We start from the raw sequence: 19,924 nt of genomic DNA, 5'->3' as shown, positions 1-19,924 counted from the left end.
AAAAGTGAGACCGTGCGTACGCGACCTTGCAGGAAATGTTGAAGTCAACTTAACAAATTTGTGTTGGTACCAAAAGAAGTAATATTTTTTAGTAGGTGACCGTGAATATACCGACCAAAGGCTTTCGAAAGACCCGAAAAACATTCAATCTGCACAACGTACGTCACATGTTTGCGGAGCATCGGTTGTAGCGAGTAAGAGCAGTTCATAAATTTAATTTCTGGGTTTCTACGTGCCCAGAGGCACGCCGTTGTGGAGAGCTCCGAAAAATTTCACCACTTGGGGTTCTTTACCATGTACCTAAATCTAAGCGACGGGCCTCTAGTATTTTGCCTTCATCGAAACGCGACCGCCGCGGCCAGAATCGAACCCGCGACTTTCGGGTGAGCAGCCGAGCACCGTAATCATGCACTGTGCCACCACGGCGGAAGTTTACAGCATTGCTGTTATGCTCTATGTTTACCGTGTGTCGTAGAAAGAAAACTATCATCGTCATGAACCGGCAGGCGCTCTATTCGTCTCCTTCTTCATCTTCGTCCTCTTCTGCTTCGCTCCCTGAACACGTGCGCCGATTTCTCCGGTGTGGCATGCAATAACTCTGATGGGCAATGTTGTGTCGTACGACCCCTCGTGGCCCTCGGACACACCAGTGCAGTAAAGGTCCCTGTACATGCCACTGGGTGGCTGGGTCTCCCCCATGCCTCTTTGCTATCACCAATCCGGCGTGGTCATGCCGGTCATGTGACCCGTGCCTCGCTGACCAATAGCCTTTCTTCTCCCTCCTTAAAACCACCTGTAATAAACGCGGGAGAGCAGTCTCCCGTCAGTCTCGCCGAAGCTTGGTCTCTGCGTCGTCACTCCGCGCGCCCTCCCGTCGTTCGGCCTCTCCGTCGGCCCGCCGCGGGTTACGCCGCGCTCCTGCCCTACACAACACATGGCGACGAGGTACTGAACCCGGTTCAACAGGCGACGCCAGGGAGAGCACGACGTACGTGACACTACGCTACGGGTCACATTTTTCTGCTGCGCGTCGGTGCTGCTTCCTGCACTCTACAAGCGCGTCGACCTGACTTTGCTTTGTTCCCGCTCCGGCTCCCTCTACGACGCCACCTTCCTGCTTGAGCCTACGGCCTACCTCCTGCACACATGGCGGCTCCTTTTGCAAACCTTCCTCCGTTCCTCAACGCTCCCGGCAAGCCTCCCATTCCTTGGCATATATGGCACAAGATTTTCCAGGTTCACCTGAAGGCGGCCGGCGGAAGCGGCTGGGAGGACGAAAGACGTGCGTCAGCGCTCCTCTGCGCGCTCGGCATCGAGGGCCAACGCAAATACTTCGCCGCGCAAGAGCAGCTTGAAGCGGAAGGCGCAGTTACGGCGTATGGTTCGGGCACGGTGCCGAAGACAGAAGCGGCGACGGCAACGACGTACGACACGGTGCTCCAGTTTTTAGACGGGCTTTTCGCCGAGACAACGAACGTGCTAGCCGAGCGGCACCTGTTCACGAGCCGCAAACAACTGCCCGGCGAAACGTTTCTCGACTTCGTCACCGCGCTGAAAGAAAAGGCCCTGTCATGCAAGTTCGGCGCCACTTACGACGACAGAGTACGGGACCAAGTAATTCACGGGGTCGCCAACGCACATGTACGGGCCAAACTACTGTCGTACGGGGAAGCCCTTACGCTGCAGAAAGCCGAAGAAGTTGGACGCGACTTGGAGGCGCTCAACAAATCCAACGCGGCATTCGGAGAGAATGAACGGCTACTCGGTTCGCACTCCGGTTACAGTGGCAGCATTCAGTGCGTCGCAACGGCTCAAAATGGCGGGTCGGCTGCTTCGCTGGTCCCGCATGTCACTCAACATGGCGGCGGCTTCCCCCCCGGCGCGGGTGGCCGGGTCCAAGATGGCTCCGCGGGCTCGACGGCGCTGGCACAATACTGCGTTCGCTGCCAGCAAGTACAACAGCTTGCGCCCAAGCCTCAAGTCGGCCCCTGTTTTCGCTGCGGCAAGTTAGGGCATTTGGCGACTTACAAAAATTGTCCGGCCAAAAAGAAAATTTGCCAATTTTGCCGTATCAAAGGGCATTTCGCGGCAGTCTGCCGTAAGCGACGAGCGTCGGTACAGGAAGTTACCCCCGTTCAAGACCGTGCCTCCGGCACTGCCACAGTCCTGTCCGTGCAAGCTGCGCCGACTAGCCCAAGGGACTTGCGCATCCCTGTTGTCGTCGGAGGACATAGCCACATGTCATTGCTGGTGGACACCGGAGCCACTGCATCGTTAATGACCAAGAAGGACTTCGACATGCTTTTCGCTTCGAAGCACCGACTGCTCCAAATGTCCATCCAACTGCAGGATTTTTCGAAGCACCGCATACCGGTCCTAGGGTATTTCCGCACGGACTTGGAGCACCAAGGCAAGCGTGTCTCCGTCACCTTCTACGTGACAGCACACGGCACTTCACTGCTGGGGCTCGACGCCATCCAGCAATTGTGACTCCTGATCGACGGCGCAACGTTGACGTGTCGTCTGGCTACACCCTGCAGTTTCCTCGCAGCTTCCTGTAGCTGTACCTCAGGGGTTCGAGCACCTGCCTGGCCGTGCCAAGAGGCGACAGCACATCGTGCCAGTGTCTTCCAAGCTGCGTCGGCTGCCTCTGGCGCTACGGCAGAAGGACGCCAGCGATTTGCGCCGGCTCCAGGACGACGACGTCATCGTCGGCGGCCGCGGTCGACGGCCGCGTTCAAGATTGCACATCAACAACCAGGTGTTGCCTGCGCAGGCCATTCGCGATGGCCCTGCTATCCAGTGCCACTCTACACCTGCTGAAGCGCAGCCACAAATTCCTGCTGCCCAGGATCGTCACTTGGGGCCTCGGGAGGAGAGTCCTGGGCATTCTTCCTTCCCGCCGGCAAATGTGCAGCAACCCATCCACGACCGCTTCAGGACGCAATTTCTGGTAGGGGGAGACGATGTTGTGTCGTACGACCCCTCGTGGCCCTCGGACACACCAGTGCAGTAAAGGTCCCTGTACATGCCACTGGGTGGCTGGGTCTCCCCCATGCCTCTTTGCTATCACCAATCCGGCGTGGTCATGCCGGTCATGTGACCCGTGCCTCGCTGACCAATAGCCTTTCTTCTCCCTCCTTAAAACCACCTGTAATAAACGCGGGAGAGCAGTCTCCCGTCAGTCTCGCCGAAGCTTGGTCTCTGCGTCGTCACTCCGCGCGCCCTCCCGTCGTTCGGCCTCTCCATCGGCCCGCCGCGGGTTACGCCGCGCTCCTGCCCTACACAACAGGCAAGAGAACGAGTAAGAGAGGGAGAGAGAGAGAAATAAAGAGAGAGAGACATTTTTGGTCAGGCGAGATTCGAACCCGCGTACGCACGATCCAAAGGTGAGCGTCGTAACCACTCGGCTATCCAGGCACGCTGGTAGAGCATAGCATAGTCTTGTACAGTATAGTATAGCAAGGGGGTGAGATAGAGATGTGAGGGTGAGGATGATGGAAAGGAGGAGGGGAGAGCGAGTACAGAGAGAGAGAGAGAAAGAAATAGATAGAAAGAGAGAAAAAGATAGAAGGCGAGCGAACGAATACAGAGAGACAGAGAAAGAAAGACATAGAAAGAGAGAAAAAGAGAAAAATAGAGAGAAAGTGAAGAAAGAGAGAAAAAGATAGACAGAGCGAGAAAGGGATAGAAAGAAACAGACTAAAAAAAAAAGAGATAGGGAAAGAAAGACGGAAAGCATGGCCATGTATAGTATAGCAAAGTATAGTATAGCAGGGGGTGGAAAAGAGAGAGGTGAGAGTGTAAAAGCCTAGCCGAGTCAGGACCAGCTAGGTGCCCCCCCCCCCCCCCTGCTCTGCTGTTATGCAGCCTTGCGCGAATTAGTGCAAGCAGCGCTAATTTTATTTGTGTAGTCCATATGACTTTGGAGCCCAAACCATGTCTTAAACGTCTTTTCTTTTGTAAATAGGCATAGAAATGCTTGGCACATAAAATTGGAAGGAGAGTATAAGGTAAAAGTAATTGTTTACTTTTCAGTCACTAGTCAGCTCCATCTGTGAGGCAGTAAGTGGAAAACGTAACGAATTACATTTTTGACTGAAGTAACTGCAACTGTAATCGGTTATATATTTCTTTGACGTGTACAAGTCTGATAAGGACTAACATAAGCCCACAGTTGATGTGAGTTATTCGTGCACAAATGTTCAAGAGAAAATGGCTTCACCGCGAGGTCATCCCCATTTTACTAAATGTAATCTTATTCAACATGCCAGTAAAATCTGTCCCAGTAGTATTGCCAGGTTTTCGGAACATAATAGGTAAATTTTGCGGCCATAGGTAATTATTGGCAATAGAATGCTGCTCTCCATCGATCATGCAAACGGGTACGTTTACGAAACATGTACGAAAAAAGAAGACCTATGTATACACATATCTCTTGGAGTCTTGTTTCGGGTATTAATACTTTAATTATAATCATATTGGTGGGGTTTAACGTGCCAAAACCACCATATGATCACGAGAGGCACCGTATAGTGGAGGACTCCGGAAATTTCGACCCCCTGGGGTTCTTTAATATGCACGCCAATCTAAGCAAACGGGATACTTTAGTTGTGCGGTTATTTTTATTAACGACTTTGTTGTTTCACGGCATTGCCCATTTATGTGACTTTCAACCTCAACCAATTGGCATATCAGTGAAGTTTCAGTTGAAATCCGCTGGTCGAATTGTCATTAAAAACAGCTGATATTTAGGATCCTTAAGACCAGTTTCTAATATTCCGACACGTAGCCCTTGATTAAGCATTTGATAAACATGAACCCTTAAAAATATCTCCCATTTTGAATGTGTCCCGCTCGGAGATTTTATAATTATAAATTGTCCCATAACAATCTCCAAACAGTGCCACATTCGATATCAACTGGGTTCATAACGATGTCTAAATATTTCACTTGGAGGATAGTCCCCAATTATGATTATGGAACCAATCAGACTATCAAAGATTCTTATAGGAAAAACAGCTGCTCAATTAAGCTGCCCAATTCAAGTGTGTATGACCATTTGTACTATAAACATTCCAGTTGGGAGGTCAAAGAGACAATTTTACATGGATAAACATGCCCATTTGGAATGGACAAGTTCAGTTGGGCTATCCCATCCACAGAAGTGCAATATTTTAGTTGGTGTCCAGTGCATTCCATTCTCCAGCCATCTTACTAGGGGCACGATAAACTATCGGCGTTCGGCGAAGGAAAGCGAGCGTTTTCCACGCACGCCAGAGTTGTTTAATATGGCAACTTTTACGGGTCAGATACTGCTGCAAGTGTGTCTTTGTGTTACTAGTTTTCTTAAGTAAACCTCAAAGTCATGGCAAATTTTATTCGACATCAATCGTCAATACTCCTCTCGACGGGTTAGTTTTGGCGGCAACAACGATCTTTTATTTTGTAATTAACGTAGCAGTTACACTACCAGATCAAAGCCATTTGACCTCTAAGTAGGCACAGCCAGAAAAGAGCATGTTTCCGAGCTCTTTGGTGGGCAAAAGCTGGCTTCACCTTCGCTGGCAAGGCGTTTCGAGAGCTTCCACTCCAGAATTTTTTTTAAACCTCCTTGGTCTGCACGTCCCTCGATTCAGCCACTCGGCCAAAGTTGAACCACTTGCCCAAGGACCAGCCGTCTTGAACTGGTACGGCTGTTCATACTTGTGAACGTTGTCGATCAAAAAGTAAATATCATGCATATCTGAGGTGCAACATCAATAGGTAAGTATTAGGTGGCGTGTTCCTTTAATAGAAAATGCATACATACGTAATTTTAAGGACCCTAGTTTCTTAAGCTGCGCTGAAAATGCATAAGAATGGAAGATTGAGCGAGTTGGTATGCGTTCATCTTTGTTGAAACAGCTCTCACTAGACGACGACGAAGTAAAAGAAGGCACAGGACAGGCGCTGCCTGTCCTGTGCCTTCTTTTACTTCGTCGTCGTCTAGTGAGCGCTGTTTCAACAAAGCTGAAAATGCGACTGCGCTGAAATTTGCCTTCCTCCGTGCCCTTCGCACGAGCTCATTGTTGTGTTTCGGTTTCGGTTCTGTATTGCACTGTACGAATGCCATGGGTTGGTGTTGAAAAACTTTAGTTTTGAGAAGGCCAAGAAGGTGAAAAAAAATATATTTAAAAAATGAAAAAGCAGCGTTGTGGGCGGCCTTCAGGCTGCCGGTTGTGGGCGCCGCTCTGGCGTTCCTGTTTTACTCAGGCGACGTGTAAATAAAAGAGTGTGTGGAGAGTACTCGTTGAGTGCGGACGTTTCTCTGCTTCAGCGCTTCGCGCCAAACCGCGTTTTCGGGCTGGCTGGCGTCCCCGCCGGTCGCGTTGGTCACCGCCGGTCTTCGCCTGCTGCTGCGCCGGGACTACCAGCACGCAACACAGCACTCATGTTTCCCGACGTATTGCCAGATGGCGTCCATATCTCACACAGCGCCTCTTCTATCGTCTTTACACGACATTTGCAGCGAAGCACGCAGATACGCGGCCAATTTTTTCCCCTTCCACATCACGAGTGGGTACAGAAAAGAGCCACTTTGTCGTGCGCGACTCAACGGCAGTTTTCCAATTGAAAGAAAATTAGGAGCGTTGCGTGATAGAAAACACGCTAACGCTCCTCCGAGATTTGCTTACCACCAGCGGTACATGGTGTATATAAATAGCTCGCCGTTATTTTGCCGGCGCCTACATGGCGTGTGGCTGAGTTGTCTAACCCAGCGCGCTGGAGGGCGAGGGGCTGCTGGTTCGAATCCGTGGTCTGGTACTTCAGAATCTTTTTCTTCGTGCCTTTATATGTATAAAAGAAGGCAAATTAGTACAGTGTAAGGCGCGACACGCTGAGGCATCCATGTAGAGTACAAACCCAGTTCAAAAGGAACGGTAAAGTACATTCATTTAGTGAATGTAATGATTAGATAGTACGGCGCTTTCTCTCTCTCTCTCTCTCTCTATATATATATATATATATATATATATATAGAGAGAGAGAGAGAGAGACTTACCATATATATATATATATATATATATATATATATTAGATTTAGATGCACGTAAAAAAAAACCTAGGCTGCCGAAGTTAACTTGTTCGAATGTTACACAAGAACACACATTCCCTCAAATCCTCAGCGATCGTCGCCCTTCTACTTCATCACCCTATAGCAACTGAGTTTTCGAACGGGAAAGACAAAGGCTCGACGGCGTGGCCGGTTTCCTGACGATTCCCACGTAGAACAGGCAAGCAAGCCAGCGCTTTATACCTCGTTTTTTCTCTATTTATTTAGACGTGCTTTATAAGCTGTACTAATATTTAGCTGTACTTTAATCTAATGTATTGTCTTAAGCGCACAGCACTCCTTTATTTGCCGCCTGAAATTTTCTAGTCCAATATTTTAAGGCACAATATGCCAGCCCAACCACCACATTCATGGCCAATTTCAAACTGTGGGTACATGCCATCTTTAAACGCACATCGTCGTCATCGCTCCACGCACAGGAGCTAGCGCGCGAGACCGTGCGTTCAGTGAAGCTGAGCAAAAATACCAGAACAACGTTTCCACCACCTAAACATCCAAGCTCGACGCGGAACACAGGCGAGTCGCCTCACTTCAAGATATATCCACAGAGGCAAGGACGTCGACCAGAGGCGACACGATGCCTATGTCCTGCTGTTCGCACGTTTGCCGAGGAGAGCCGATATCTTCATTGCAGTCGGCCTGGACTTGGCTTGTCCTCCGTACCCCTGGAGTGGACCAGGAAGGTCCCCGCTGGGACTACGCCGTCACAACGGCCACCTCATGGTGTCAGGGACTTCTCGCTGCTCCATCCTGGGGTCTCCCATACTGTCCGAGGGTTCAGACATCTTCATCCTGGAACCCGCTTTGCTGGGATTATGCCGTCACAACGGCCACATCATGGTGTCCGGGACTTTTCACCGCTACATCTTGGGAGCTCACAGACGGTCCAAGGTTTCAGACGGCTCCATCCTGGAACCCGCCTTGCTGTCCAGGAGTTCTCTTCTTCCTTCTTCCGCCTTCCTTTTTTTTTCCTTCTTTCGTCTTCCTTCACGCACCTCCAGTGCGAGTGGTATCCTGCGGCCCCCAGCTGTGTACTCCAGGACTTCTGACGGCTGCATCCTGGGACTTCCATGTGGTCCGAAGGTACTGACGGCTGCATCCTGAGATCCCACGTGCGGCCTGGGAGTACTGAAGGCTGCATCCATGGCCACCCGTACGCGAGTTCTCGCTGACGGCTGCATCCTGGGACGACCTTTCCTTTTCGGGGTACTGACGTCTGCATCCCGAGGCTTCCCCACGTCAATCAGCGTAGTACGCAGCCCCGGCGTCAGGAGGGCGAGGGCCATAGCGAACGTGGCAAAGCTTGCATACGCTAACGATGTGTGGAACGCTGTTGGCAGACTCTAAATTCGTAACCAACGAGACTCCAGAAGTCGCGTCGTGGAATGACAATTTTTTGCAACGTTGACGCGCATCATGCTGAACGACCTATATGGCCACGTAGCGTCACGACCATTCATATCGGCTAGACCACGGTTTTCTAAAATACGTTAATAGATATTGTAAATTCGTGTGAGATCACCTTGTCTTGCTCGTCAGTCAATGTGTCGAAAGTGCACTGATCCAAGTGAGAGTTCTGGGACTGTAAAAATGTAATAGCCAAATCGTGTGTGTCATGCTGAATATTAGTATACAGACAAGCATTAGTATCCTTTATTATATGTCGCTGTAAAGAGCGATGGCAAAAATGGAGAGAAATGTCAGTGTGCGCAGTTTCGCATGTGATTCTTCACTGAAATATATAGCGTCAACTTTCTCGTCTCAGAAGCATTCTTCTAGTTGCGTTCAAGAAGTGCATTAGAGCTTCGGTGGGTATACGTACGTCACGGAGGTATGCGGCCAAGGTTCCAGTGTACTTCCTTCCGAGAGTGGTCTGCCGTCTGACTGAGACCAGAACGAGGGGTACTGATTGGGTGTCGAGCCACCCTGATAATGGTTTAGGCGAACTGTCTTCCCCTGAACATCTGTCTTACTTGGAAGACTTGAGGCCCGTGTGCTTAGATTTAGGTGCACGTTAAAGAACCGCAGGTGGTCGAAATTTCTGGAGCCCTCCACTATACGGTGTCCCTCATAATCATATCATCATATCATGGTTTTGGGACGTTAAACCCCAGCAATTATTATTAGTTCTTTCGCCTTTCTTCATCATCTTCTTCTTGTGTCTTCTTTCTTTCATGTTTCTTTCTTTATTTTTTCTACATCTTCTTTCATTGTTCCTTCTTCCCTTATCTCTTTCTATACTGCCCTTTCTCCTCCTTTCCCTCATACTAACCCTCCCATCGCTCACCTTTCCCATCCCTTCTATGCTTCTCTTTCCCATCCCTTGGTATGCTAAATTGTCTATGGTTATGCTGTGGTTTACCTTCTCACCTCCTCCTCTCATTCTTCCTCACCCTAACATCATTCCTCCTCACACTCACTCCCCTTTTCCACTCTCTTACTAAACTATAATATACAAGGCTATGCCATGATTTACCCTCTCCCCTCCTTTCCTTGCTCCTCACCCTCGCTATCCTTTCCCGCCCCTTTGCTACACCATACTATGCATGGCTATGCTATGCTAGGAGCTGCTTGGCGTGCAGTGCTAACGCTCTCCACACACCGGAGTCGGACAACAAGTATAAAATATTTTACTTTGATTTTAGAATTATCGTCGCTGAGCATCAGCAAGCCAGCCCAATTGCAATTGACATTATCTCGCCGAGTCAACAAAGTTGCCCTGAATTTGCGAACTCTGCGCCTTGTATGCAGCCTAAATCGCAGAAATCACTCGCTGGACGACAATTCACTCATCGTTGTTTACGTGCACCACGAGCAGATGACAGGTCTGCAGCTACTACGTCGCGAGTTGCTGTCTCCCTGTGACGTCACAATGCGATGGCACGTCACTGAGAACCGCCCCCTCGATATCGAAACCGAAAGTGTTTTTTCTTTGTTAAGGTAGATGTATTAAAAATATATTCGATGCATTCCCAGGCATAACAGTACTGTTTTTAGGGTTCTCGACACCAGTGTTCTTATTTAGAGCAACAATCCGAAAATATTTAAAATTCGGGTCAGTCCTTTAAACAGCAGCCCTGTGATTGTGAAGTTTTAAAATGTATCGAGACAGGTGACTAAACAGCACATAAAGCAAATATATTGACTGACCAGCGCATGGAAGACTTGTTTTATACAAACTTTCCCAAATGTTTTCATCTGTAAAATTCACAGCGAACAGCAGCGCTTGCAGTTTGCAACAGCGTTTGACACACACGTAACCTAAGGATGAGCTTGTGCACACCTTCTAACCGTTATTATAGGTCAAAAGGGCAGATGTTCGACGAGAATACTACCAGAATGGCTATCCATTTCAGATATATAATCGCATTCATTGCGAAAAAAGTCGAAAGCCAGGTAGCGGGAAACAAAATCTTTTAAGCATCGTTAGTTTATTGCAATCAAGATACATACAAAAGGGCGTCGAGATATGATTGACAGCATTCACCAGTACACCGATGATGCTGTAACAAACACATTAGCAGAGTCGAGATATGATAGACAGCATTCATCAGCACACCGATGATGTTGTAACAGCCGATATAACAAATAATGGTCATCTACATATTTCAGATCGGTTTAACAATAACGCTCCTTCAGCCTCCGTGCTATTGCATCCACATCACTACTCCCCAGTTCAGACAGAGTATTGTGGACTTGTGAGGCCCTGATCTGGCCAGTACAGACGTCGGTGGCCTGGGCGCCTGGGTGCCGCGGGGCTGGCCAGCCTAGGTGTATGCGCACGGGACTGGATGGAATGGGCATGGACTGCCTGGGTGATAAACGGCCAAGCGGGGCTTGCTGGGATCGGTCTCGGCGGTCCTGCACGGCCAGATCTGGATCCGTGTGCCATCGGGCTGGCTGACCTCGCCGTGGGTCTGGGCAACCGAGTCGGACCAGCGATGGCTGGCCACGGCCTGGGCGCAGCGCGGATAGTTGTTCTGGATTGTACGCACGGCCGGTGGCTGGACGGCCTTGGACTCGTGATCCAGGAGTTCGTATTGCTTCAGCCTGTACACGCTGCTATCTTTGAGCCCCTTTCGGAATACCGGCATGTTGAACGTCAGGTTGGTCGAAGTCACGGGAGGCATTTTCAAGTACGGGTACTTCCCAGGAACGTGCGCCAGTGTGGGTCCACTTGCATCAAGCGACACTTTCATGAAGCGACTGCTGGACGACTGAAGCGCACAAGGGTTGAAGCCGCACAATGGGCCACAGCATGGGTACCACGGTCCACGGCAGCAGCGTGGTAGGCCCGATGCCCTGGTAGGAAGCAGCAAGGAACAAATTTCGTCTTTCGGCATGTCCCCGATGCGATGCTGTCCTCTGGTATCACTGCTAAAAACACCGCGGCGACCTCAGCGACCGTGATGAGCACCAGGTATTCGCGGCCTGCTCAAGCCTTATGAATCCAGACACAAAGGAAGGTCAGCGCTTCGAAGCGGAGTCACCAAGCGCTCTTGCTCGATGCCTCGCGAATACGTGGCAAAGAACGAAGGCGGAGGTGACGAAGGCGCGAGATACTTTTGCACTTCTTTTTCTTCTTTCAACATAATCTCGATAACGTTTTTAGTAAAGACAAAAAAGTCAGGTTGAAGGGGTCTCTCTCCAGTCCTATTGAAAATAATAGGCCGCAAGGTATGGTCTAACGAACCTTTTACTAAAATAAATTTCTTTTTCAGCATCCCAGAGACGGTTTCGATTGGATTGCGGAACAGATCTCGAAGGCTAGGCTTATGATTTGTGCATGTGTTGGAAGCAGTTTCGGAGCCCAGCAACACACACAACAGTTCTAAATAGATGGACGGATGTGAGAAGCATCTCCTTTGAAGATGGGAAATTGCTATGTGCTAGGAAGCCCTTTATTGGTGCTTTCTGCTCTCTGTACCTTGTCATAACAAGTTGTCAGTTCTCACCTTCCTCCATCTCCCTATTTTCCTTGTTACCGTAGAATCTTTCATTTCGTGAGACATGTCGGGAGACGTCAGGCACGGGCGCGAGCCCTACTCAGTACCGCAGCCGCTATGGAGGATAAGGTGGCCTTCGTAGACGCAGCGCAGTACGGCTATACGGACCACTTTGTCTCGGTAGTAACAACACTCAAAGGCAAACACTTGTCGTCTATGACTATTAAATTCAAACGCTGATCGCGCCAAGCAGGTCGATGTGGCACTAGCTCTCGTTGCCACCAGCCGCACCGCCATTTACACAGATTCGCGCGCAACCACACGGGCCTTCATGACGGGCTCGGTTTGTCAGCAAGCCGCGCGCGTTGTCTCTGCTGCCAATTGGTCAGACAAAAAGCACATCATCTGGTTCCCGGCACACGTTGGCCGACACGTACACGGAACCACCCTTAATGCCAACGAGCTGGCTCACTCCCGGGCAGGAGGTCTCACATTCCACGTCGGGGAGAACCACTCGGAGGCTGAGGACGTTACTTGGTACTTCAGAGATCCGTTGTTTACCTTTAATGAAATCTGCAAACATTACCAGTTGGCGCGGCGGAAGTACCCACTCCCGCACCCACACTTAAACAGAACTCAGTCTATCACTCTACGTCTTTTACAGACGGAGGAGTATGCATCGCCTCTAAGATGTTCTAAATACACGGATGGCATAGAGCCGGGGTGCCCGCGCTGTGGCCACCCCAAATGTACTTTACAACACATGCTGTGGCAGTGCCCTGCGTTGCGCGAGAACAACAAGTCTCCCTCAATACGGACGCTGACTGGAACTCTCTTCTCACTAGCCAAGACAAAGGAGACTAGCTTAGGGCCATTCAGAGGGCCCGCGACATGGCCGTGTAGTTTAACCTCCCCGTCCTGTCGTGGGAGTGGCCCACCGGTGTCACCCCCTCAGGGGGGTCGAGCGTCGCCTCCGGATGATAAAGTTCTCTGCCTGCCTGAGTTCCGCAGTTTTCCGCCACCAGACTTGCAGTCTTCTCTTGCAGCTCTCTGCCGTATGTTCATTGACTTCTTGCTGTAAATGCGCTCGCACCAAGAAATAGTTCAATCATTTTACCCACCCGTAATGTGTGTTTTTTTTCGTTTTTCGACTGAGAAATAAATTAAGATGCTTTGTGCATTGCAAAATAAACAAAGCCTGTTATTTATGCTGATGTGAATAGGTTGTCCTCGATTGCTAAGGGTCTCTTCGTTTTCGCATTGTGGTCTCCGCAATTAGTTCCGGTAGCGCGCAGCTCCTTCCTCGATTATTGGATGGATACTGTGATATACGACTACAGCATGCTCCCTGGTTTTAATGGCGCACACGTGGTGGTTAATAGTATGTTTGTGTGAGAATGGCACGAATTTTCATATTGAGAGGTACAGTGTATTTACTCACACCGTGCGGTGCGAGGGAATTGTCGGCGAAAAGCTGTGTTTTAATTCTTGCATTTCATGGGGACTCATTGATATAGAAAAGAAGTAAGATTTCTTAGTAAGTGGTCATGAAAATAACGACCAAAGGATTTCGAAATGCCAAAAAAACATTCAATCTGGACCAGATATGCGCTTCCGTAATCTCGATTGCGGTGAGTAAGAACAGTTGTTGGATTTTAATGAACTTCTTCAGTTTTACGTGCCAAAACCACGATGTCATTATATGAGGCACGCCGTAGTGGAGGGCTCCAGATAATTTCGACCACCTAGAGTTCTTTAACGTGTACCTACGTGAATCCAAGCACAAGGGTCTCGAGCATTTCGCCTCCATCGAAACGCGACCGCCGCGGCCAGTATCGAACCCGCGACCTTGAAGAAGACCTCTGTTTTCTTGAAGTCTGTAACAGTGCCGGTTGCAGCCTTGAAGAAGACAAGATCGCTATGTCGGAACATTGGCTCCACGACAACCCGTGTTCAAGAATTTTTCATCGCTTCTATATTTGCCACCTGCAGTGACCGCAACAATGTCGTCAGACATAGGCAAGCCATACTCTATATATACGTATGTTTCTGGCGCTGAGCCTTACTCCCGCAAGAATTGCAGTAGATAGGGCCTCCTTTTCCTTATTGAATAACCACTTCATATACGTTTATTCGAAAATAACAAGTAAATAGCACGTTACGTTTGCTAATATCGCTGCGTCATGCGGGTCACTACACGTGTCCTGCTGCTAAGCTTCATATCAGGGCTTCAACTTCCTCCTACAGCGGCGCCCCACCCTTTCATACATGACAGAGGAATGCATATATATATATAGTGGTAGCAAGGTAGTCACGCTGGCCCCGGTGGAATAAGGAACAGAACAAGAGAGAGTACTACACACGTTGACTTTTTACGTCAGTAAACATACCGTTAAAAATCAACGTGCGTCGTACTCTAATAATAATACCTGGGGTCTAACGTCCCAAAACCACGATATGATTATGAGCAGTGTTGGCGGTAACGCGTTACTTTTTTCAGTAACTTAGTAACGTTCTCGTTACTATTTCGGAACTGTAACGGGTAACGTACTTTCGTTACCATTTTTCAGTAACGTGAGGTCTCACGTTACTCGTTACTTTTCATTCCAATTATCCTCGCAATCTTACACAAAATTCAGTCGTCTTGTCGGAGCGCCTCTCTCAGAGCTCGCCCCGACGTTATTTTGTCTCTCTCTCTCTTCATCCGTACTTGCACTTTGCTTCATTTATTTTGTGGCTGCGGCAAAGCGACCCCGCACGGGATCTTTTTTGGGGCGGGGAAAATTGCAATGGGAGCAAATTGCCGAAATTTATTTAACGGATCTGCTATAGTTTCGGCTACCTTGCTTTGGAGTTCCTGAATCCCAGTCGATCCCGGATATTTTTCTCTCATTTCGCGCGATAGCGGTTACGGACACCGGCCTGCGGCGGCGGACAACTATACGCCACCAGAGTCGACTGTTGGGATCTCATAACAGCTTTCGCTGTAAAAGTGAGAGCGTGCGTACGCGACCTTGCAGGAAATGTTGAAGTCAACTTAACAAATTTGTGTTGGTACCAAAAGAAGTAATATTTTTTAGTAGGTGACCGTGAATATACCGACCAAAGGCTTTCGAAAGACCCGAAAAACATTCAATCTGCACAACGTACGTCACATGTTTGCGGAGCATCGGTTGTAGCGAGTAAGAGCAGTTCATAAATTTAATTTCTGGGTTTCTACGTGCCCAGAGGCACGCCGTTGTGGAGAGCTCCGAAAAATTTCACCACTTGGGGTTCTTTACCATGTACCTAAATCTAAGCGACGGGCCTCTTTTATTTTGCCTTCATCGAAACGCGATCGCCGCGGCCAGAATCGAACCCGCGACTTTCGGGTGAGCAGCCGAGCACCGTAATCATGCACTGTGCCACCACGGCGGAAGTTTACAGCATTGCTGTTATGCTCTATGTTTACCGTGTGTCGTAGAAAGAAAACTATCATCGTCATGAACCGGCAGGCGCTCTATTCGTCTCCTTCTTCATCTTCGTCCTCTTCTGCTTCGCTCCCTGAACACGTGCGCCGATTTCTCCGGTGTGGCATGCAATAACTCTGATGGGCAAGAGAACGAGTAAGAGAGGGAGAGAGAGAGAAATAAAGAGAAAGAGAGACATTTTTGGTCAGGCGAGCTTCGAACCCGCGTACGCACGATCCAAAGGTGAGCGTCGTAACCACTCGGCTATCCAGGCACGCTGGTAGAGCATAGCATAGTCTTGTACAGTATAGTATAGCAAGGGGGTGAGATAGAGATGTGAGGGTGAGGATGATGGAAAGGAGGAGGGGAGAGCGAGTACAGAGAGAGAGAGAAAGAAATAGATAGAAAGAGTTAGGGAGGAAAGAGAGAAAAAGATAGAAGGCGAGCGAACGAATACAGAGAGACAGAGAAAGAAAGACATAGAAAGAGAGAAAAAGAGAAAAATAGAGAGAAAGTGAAGAAAGAGAGAAAAATATAGACAGAGCGAGAAAGGGATAGAAAGAAACAGACTGAAAAAAAAAAGAGGTAGGGAAAGAAAGACGGAAAGCATGGCCATGTATAGTATAGCAAAGTATAGTATAGCAGGGGGTGGAAAAGAGAGAGGTGAGAGTGTAAAAGCCTAACCGAGTCAGGACCAGCTAGGTGCCCCCCCCCCCCCCCCCCCAGCTCTGCTGTTATGCAGCCTTGCGCGACTTAGTGCAAGCAGCGCTAATTTTATTTGTGTAGTCCATATGACTTTGGAGCCCAAACCATGTCTTAAACGTCTTTTCTTTTGTAAATAGGCATAGAAATGCTTGGCACATAAAATTGGAAGGAGAGTATAAGGTAAAAGTAATTGTTTACTTTTCAGTCACTAGTCAGCTCCATCTGTGAGGCAGTAAGTGGAAAACGTAACGAATTACATTTTTGACTGAAGTAACTGCAACTGTAATCGGTTATATATTTCTTTGACGTGTACAAGTCTGATAAGGACTAACATAAGCCCACAGTTGATGTGAGTTAGTCGTGCACAAATGTTCAAGAGGAAATGGCTTCACCGCGAGGTCATCCCCATTTTACTAAATGTAATCTTATTCAACATGCCAGTAAAATCTGCCCCAGTAGTATTGACAGGTTTTCGGAACATAATAGGTAAATTTTGCGGCCATAGGTAATTATTGGCAATAGAATGCTGCTCTCCATTGATCATGCAAACGGGTACGTTTCCCAGGTGAAAATGCGTAACTGGGAATCCAACTGGTTTCAACTGGTATTAACTGGGATCAAATGGTCCCAGTTGCAAGCCAACTGGTCCCAGTTGATTCCAGTTGCATCTGGTTCCAGTTAGCAGCTGGTCCCAGTTGCAAGCCAACTGGTCCCAGTTGATTCCAGTTGCAACTGGTTCCAGTTAGCAGCTGGTCCCAGTTACAACTCAACTGGTTCCAGCTGATTCCAATTGCAACTGGTTCCAGTTAGCAGCTGGTCCCAGTTGCAGCTCAACTGGCCACCAACGGGAAACATGACCAGTTGAACAGGAGGCAGCTGGTCCCAGTTGGAAACCATATCCAGTTATATTGGAAGCAAATGGTCCCAATTGTACGCTAACTCGAAGTGCGACCAGTTACTCTATTTGTACGATTCTTCACAGTGAACGAAAAAAAAAATTGAACTCGAATGTATACGACGTAGCATTGCTGGACTTGAGCGAATGGGTTTTATCCAAGAGTTTTTTGCGTCTTACTCACAGAAGGGTACCTGATCACTGGCCTAGTATTGTAAGGGGCCGTTATGAACACAGATGATAGGACGATGAGAGAATAAGAAAATAGCGTCTCATGGCTTGCGAATGAATTATCTTTTCTTGTTTAGACGTCATCCTCCTCTTCGCGTTGTTTTAACTTCATTACAATATTATAAACAGTCTTACCTGACCTGATATGTATTTTTTAAAATCGCATATTATCGTCGATGATTCCGTTGCGCAAACGCACAACGCAGTGCACTCAAACGTATGCTTGTTTTAGCATCAGCACTGTTGTGATCAGCTGTTGTCAATCTTTTTTTCGTCCATCGCGGATACCCGCAGGCGTAGCGGGCCCGATTGACGTCGGGGTGTTAATATTGCCGTTGTCTCACTGAGAGCATGCCTGCTTGATCGGCTTGTGTGCAGCACAGCGATTACTTCCATACGACAAAGAAAAATCGAGCACAGCCGAGAGCGAAACATGTACGAAAAAAGACGACCTATGTATACACATATCTCTTGGAGTCTTGTTTCGGGTATTAATACTTTAATTATAATCATATTGGTGGGGTTTAACGTGCCAAAACCACCATATGATCACGATCGGCACCGTATAGTGGAGGACTCTGGAAGTTTCGACCCCCTGGGGTTCTTTAATGTGCACGCCAATCTAAGCAAACGGGATACTTTAGTTGTGCGGTTATTTTATATTAACGACTTTGTTGTTTCACGGCATTGCCCATTTATGTGACTTCCAACCTCAACCAATTGGCATATCAGTGAAGTTTCAGTTGAAATCCGCTGGTCGAATTGTCATTAAAAACAGCTGATATTTAGGATCCTTAAGACCAGTTTCTAATATTCCGACACGTAGCCCTTGATTAAGCATTTGATAAACATGAACCCTTAAAAATATCTCCCATTTTGAATGTGTCCCGCTCGGAGATTTTATAATTATAAATTGTCCTATAACAATCCTCCAAACAGTGCCACATTCGATATCAACTGGGTTCATAACGATGTCTAAATATTTCACTTGGAGGATAGTCCCCAATTATGATTATGGAACCAATCAGACTATCAAAGATTCTTATAGGAAAAACAGCTGTTCAATTAAGCTGCCCAATTCAAGTGTGTATGACCATTTGTACTATAAACATTCCAGTTCGGAGGTCAAAGAGACAATTTTACATGGATAAACATGCCCATTTGGAATGGACAAGTTCAGTTGGGCTATCCCATCCACAGAAGTGCAATATTTTAGTTGGTGTCCAGTGCATTCCATTCTCCAGTTCGTGCCACAGTCCTATAACTTATTACCGTTCTGAGCATAGGGCATATCGACCACGTACATCTTCAAACGCTGACCTCCATCTTATTGCTTCTTGCTCTGTGCGAGGGGTGGATGTGTCGATAGTAAGGGACCTTTTATTGCCATGCTGTAGTAACTGAAAACAAATAAACAGCGAGGGACTCAGTACCAGCGGAAAATATCCAACGCAAATCTTATTAAATTACATGTGCTTCCGTTGTCGGCGCAGCAAGTGACACGAAACGAATAGAGTCAAACGAACTTTTCTTGTGTTTGACGACCCACATGTGACTGTCACTTCTGTGATACTCGGGGCGTATCTCCATTTCGTACTTACACACAACAGACAAGTAACAGCGAGTCGCAAAATAAGCACTGTGGCTCAGCACAGAAGCATGGAAACAAAAGAAGAAAACTTTTTTTTTTCTAACGATCTACTTTTTTTTCCCCCGCTATGCGTATCGATCTCGTTGCCGGAAGCAAAGCTCTGTATATGCGCTTCCTTGAAGGCATGTCTTCTTAAATCCAGCAGTCCTGTGGCGTTGCCACATAAAATTTCGGAGAACATGCCCAGTGTCTAGGGAAAAATGCGTGCCGACTTTGGGGAAGAGCTTTTACGCGGGCAACCGCTTACAAAAACAGGTCTGGTAGGTCTGGCAACCACGCCCTCGCCTGGGAAGGCAACGCCACAGCGGCGTCCAAAATGTCGATATTTCTTTTACTTCGAAAACCTTTCAGAACAAAGAACACTCATTTATAACTAGGTCCAATCCTAGGTATTGTGCCACTATTGTAAAGACGCGCTTGCATGTACCCCAAGGAAAGCATATCGTTCCGAAGCCACTCGTTTATCGCGGCAAAAACACGAACGTGATTCCCAAGGCGCGAAATCCAGAGGGCGCTAGCACAAATAAACTGTGGCACATGGGTAAAGTCGGTCCACTTTTAATGCAAATGATCTACATTTTTCAGCGCCTTTCGATGGTCTGATTAGTTCATGTTGTAGGTGAACAACTGCTGCAAGTAAGGTAGCTAACTGTTTATAGGTTGCCCTTCAGTGTGAGTTATTAGTTCCGTTTTATAGTGGCGGTTCAGTGATCATCCGTTGCGATGTCGGAGCCCAAAATATCCCCGAGCGATCCGTTGAAGCTTTGGTACAGCATAAAGGGCGATGTCAGGTGAGTGTTTCTGTGGCTTTCTTTGGAAGTATTCACCAGAAAAGTTATGATTTTCTAGTGCTTTTTCGCGTTAGTCTGACATTTCGGCAATGGCTGTCTCCGGGAGAAAAAAATAAAAATGCAGCAGGCTAAGCTGGGT

The 19,924-nt window shown here is 48.1% G+C and overlaps 1 protein-coding gene across 1 annotated transcript in view; it reads left to right on the top strand.

Annotated features, from left to right (window-relative positions):
- The first annotated feature begins 19,300 nt into the window (after nt 1-19,300).
- LOC119378692 (putative uncharacterized protein DDB_G0288537) overlaps nt 19,301-19,924 on the top strand; it is a 42,447-nt gene continuing 41,823 nt past the window's right edge. The window contains exon 1 of the mRNA XM_037647739.2: nt 19,301-19,785. Coding sequence (XP_037503667.1) covers nt 19,718-19,785 — 68 coding nt within the window. The 5' untranslated portion in view covers nt 19,301-19,717. The remainder of the gene's footprint in view (nt 19,786-19,924) is intronic.

This window comes from Rhipicephalus sanguineus, chromosome 1, assembly GCF_013339695.2.
Source record: "Rhipicephalus sanguineus isolate Rsan-2018 chromosome 1, BIME_Rsan_1.4, whole genome shotgun sequence".
Taxonomy (NCBI): Eukaryota; Metazoa; Arthropoda; class Arachnida; order Ixodida; family Ixodidae; genus Rhipicephalus; species Rhipicephalus sanguineus.
This window is presented reverse-complemented; position numbering and strand designations above follow the sequence as displayed.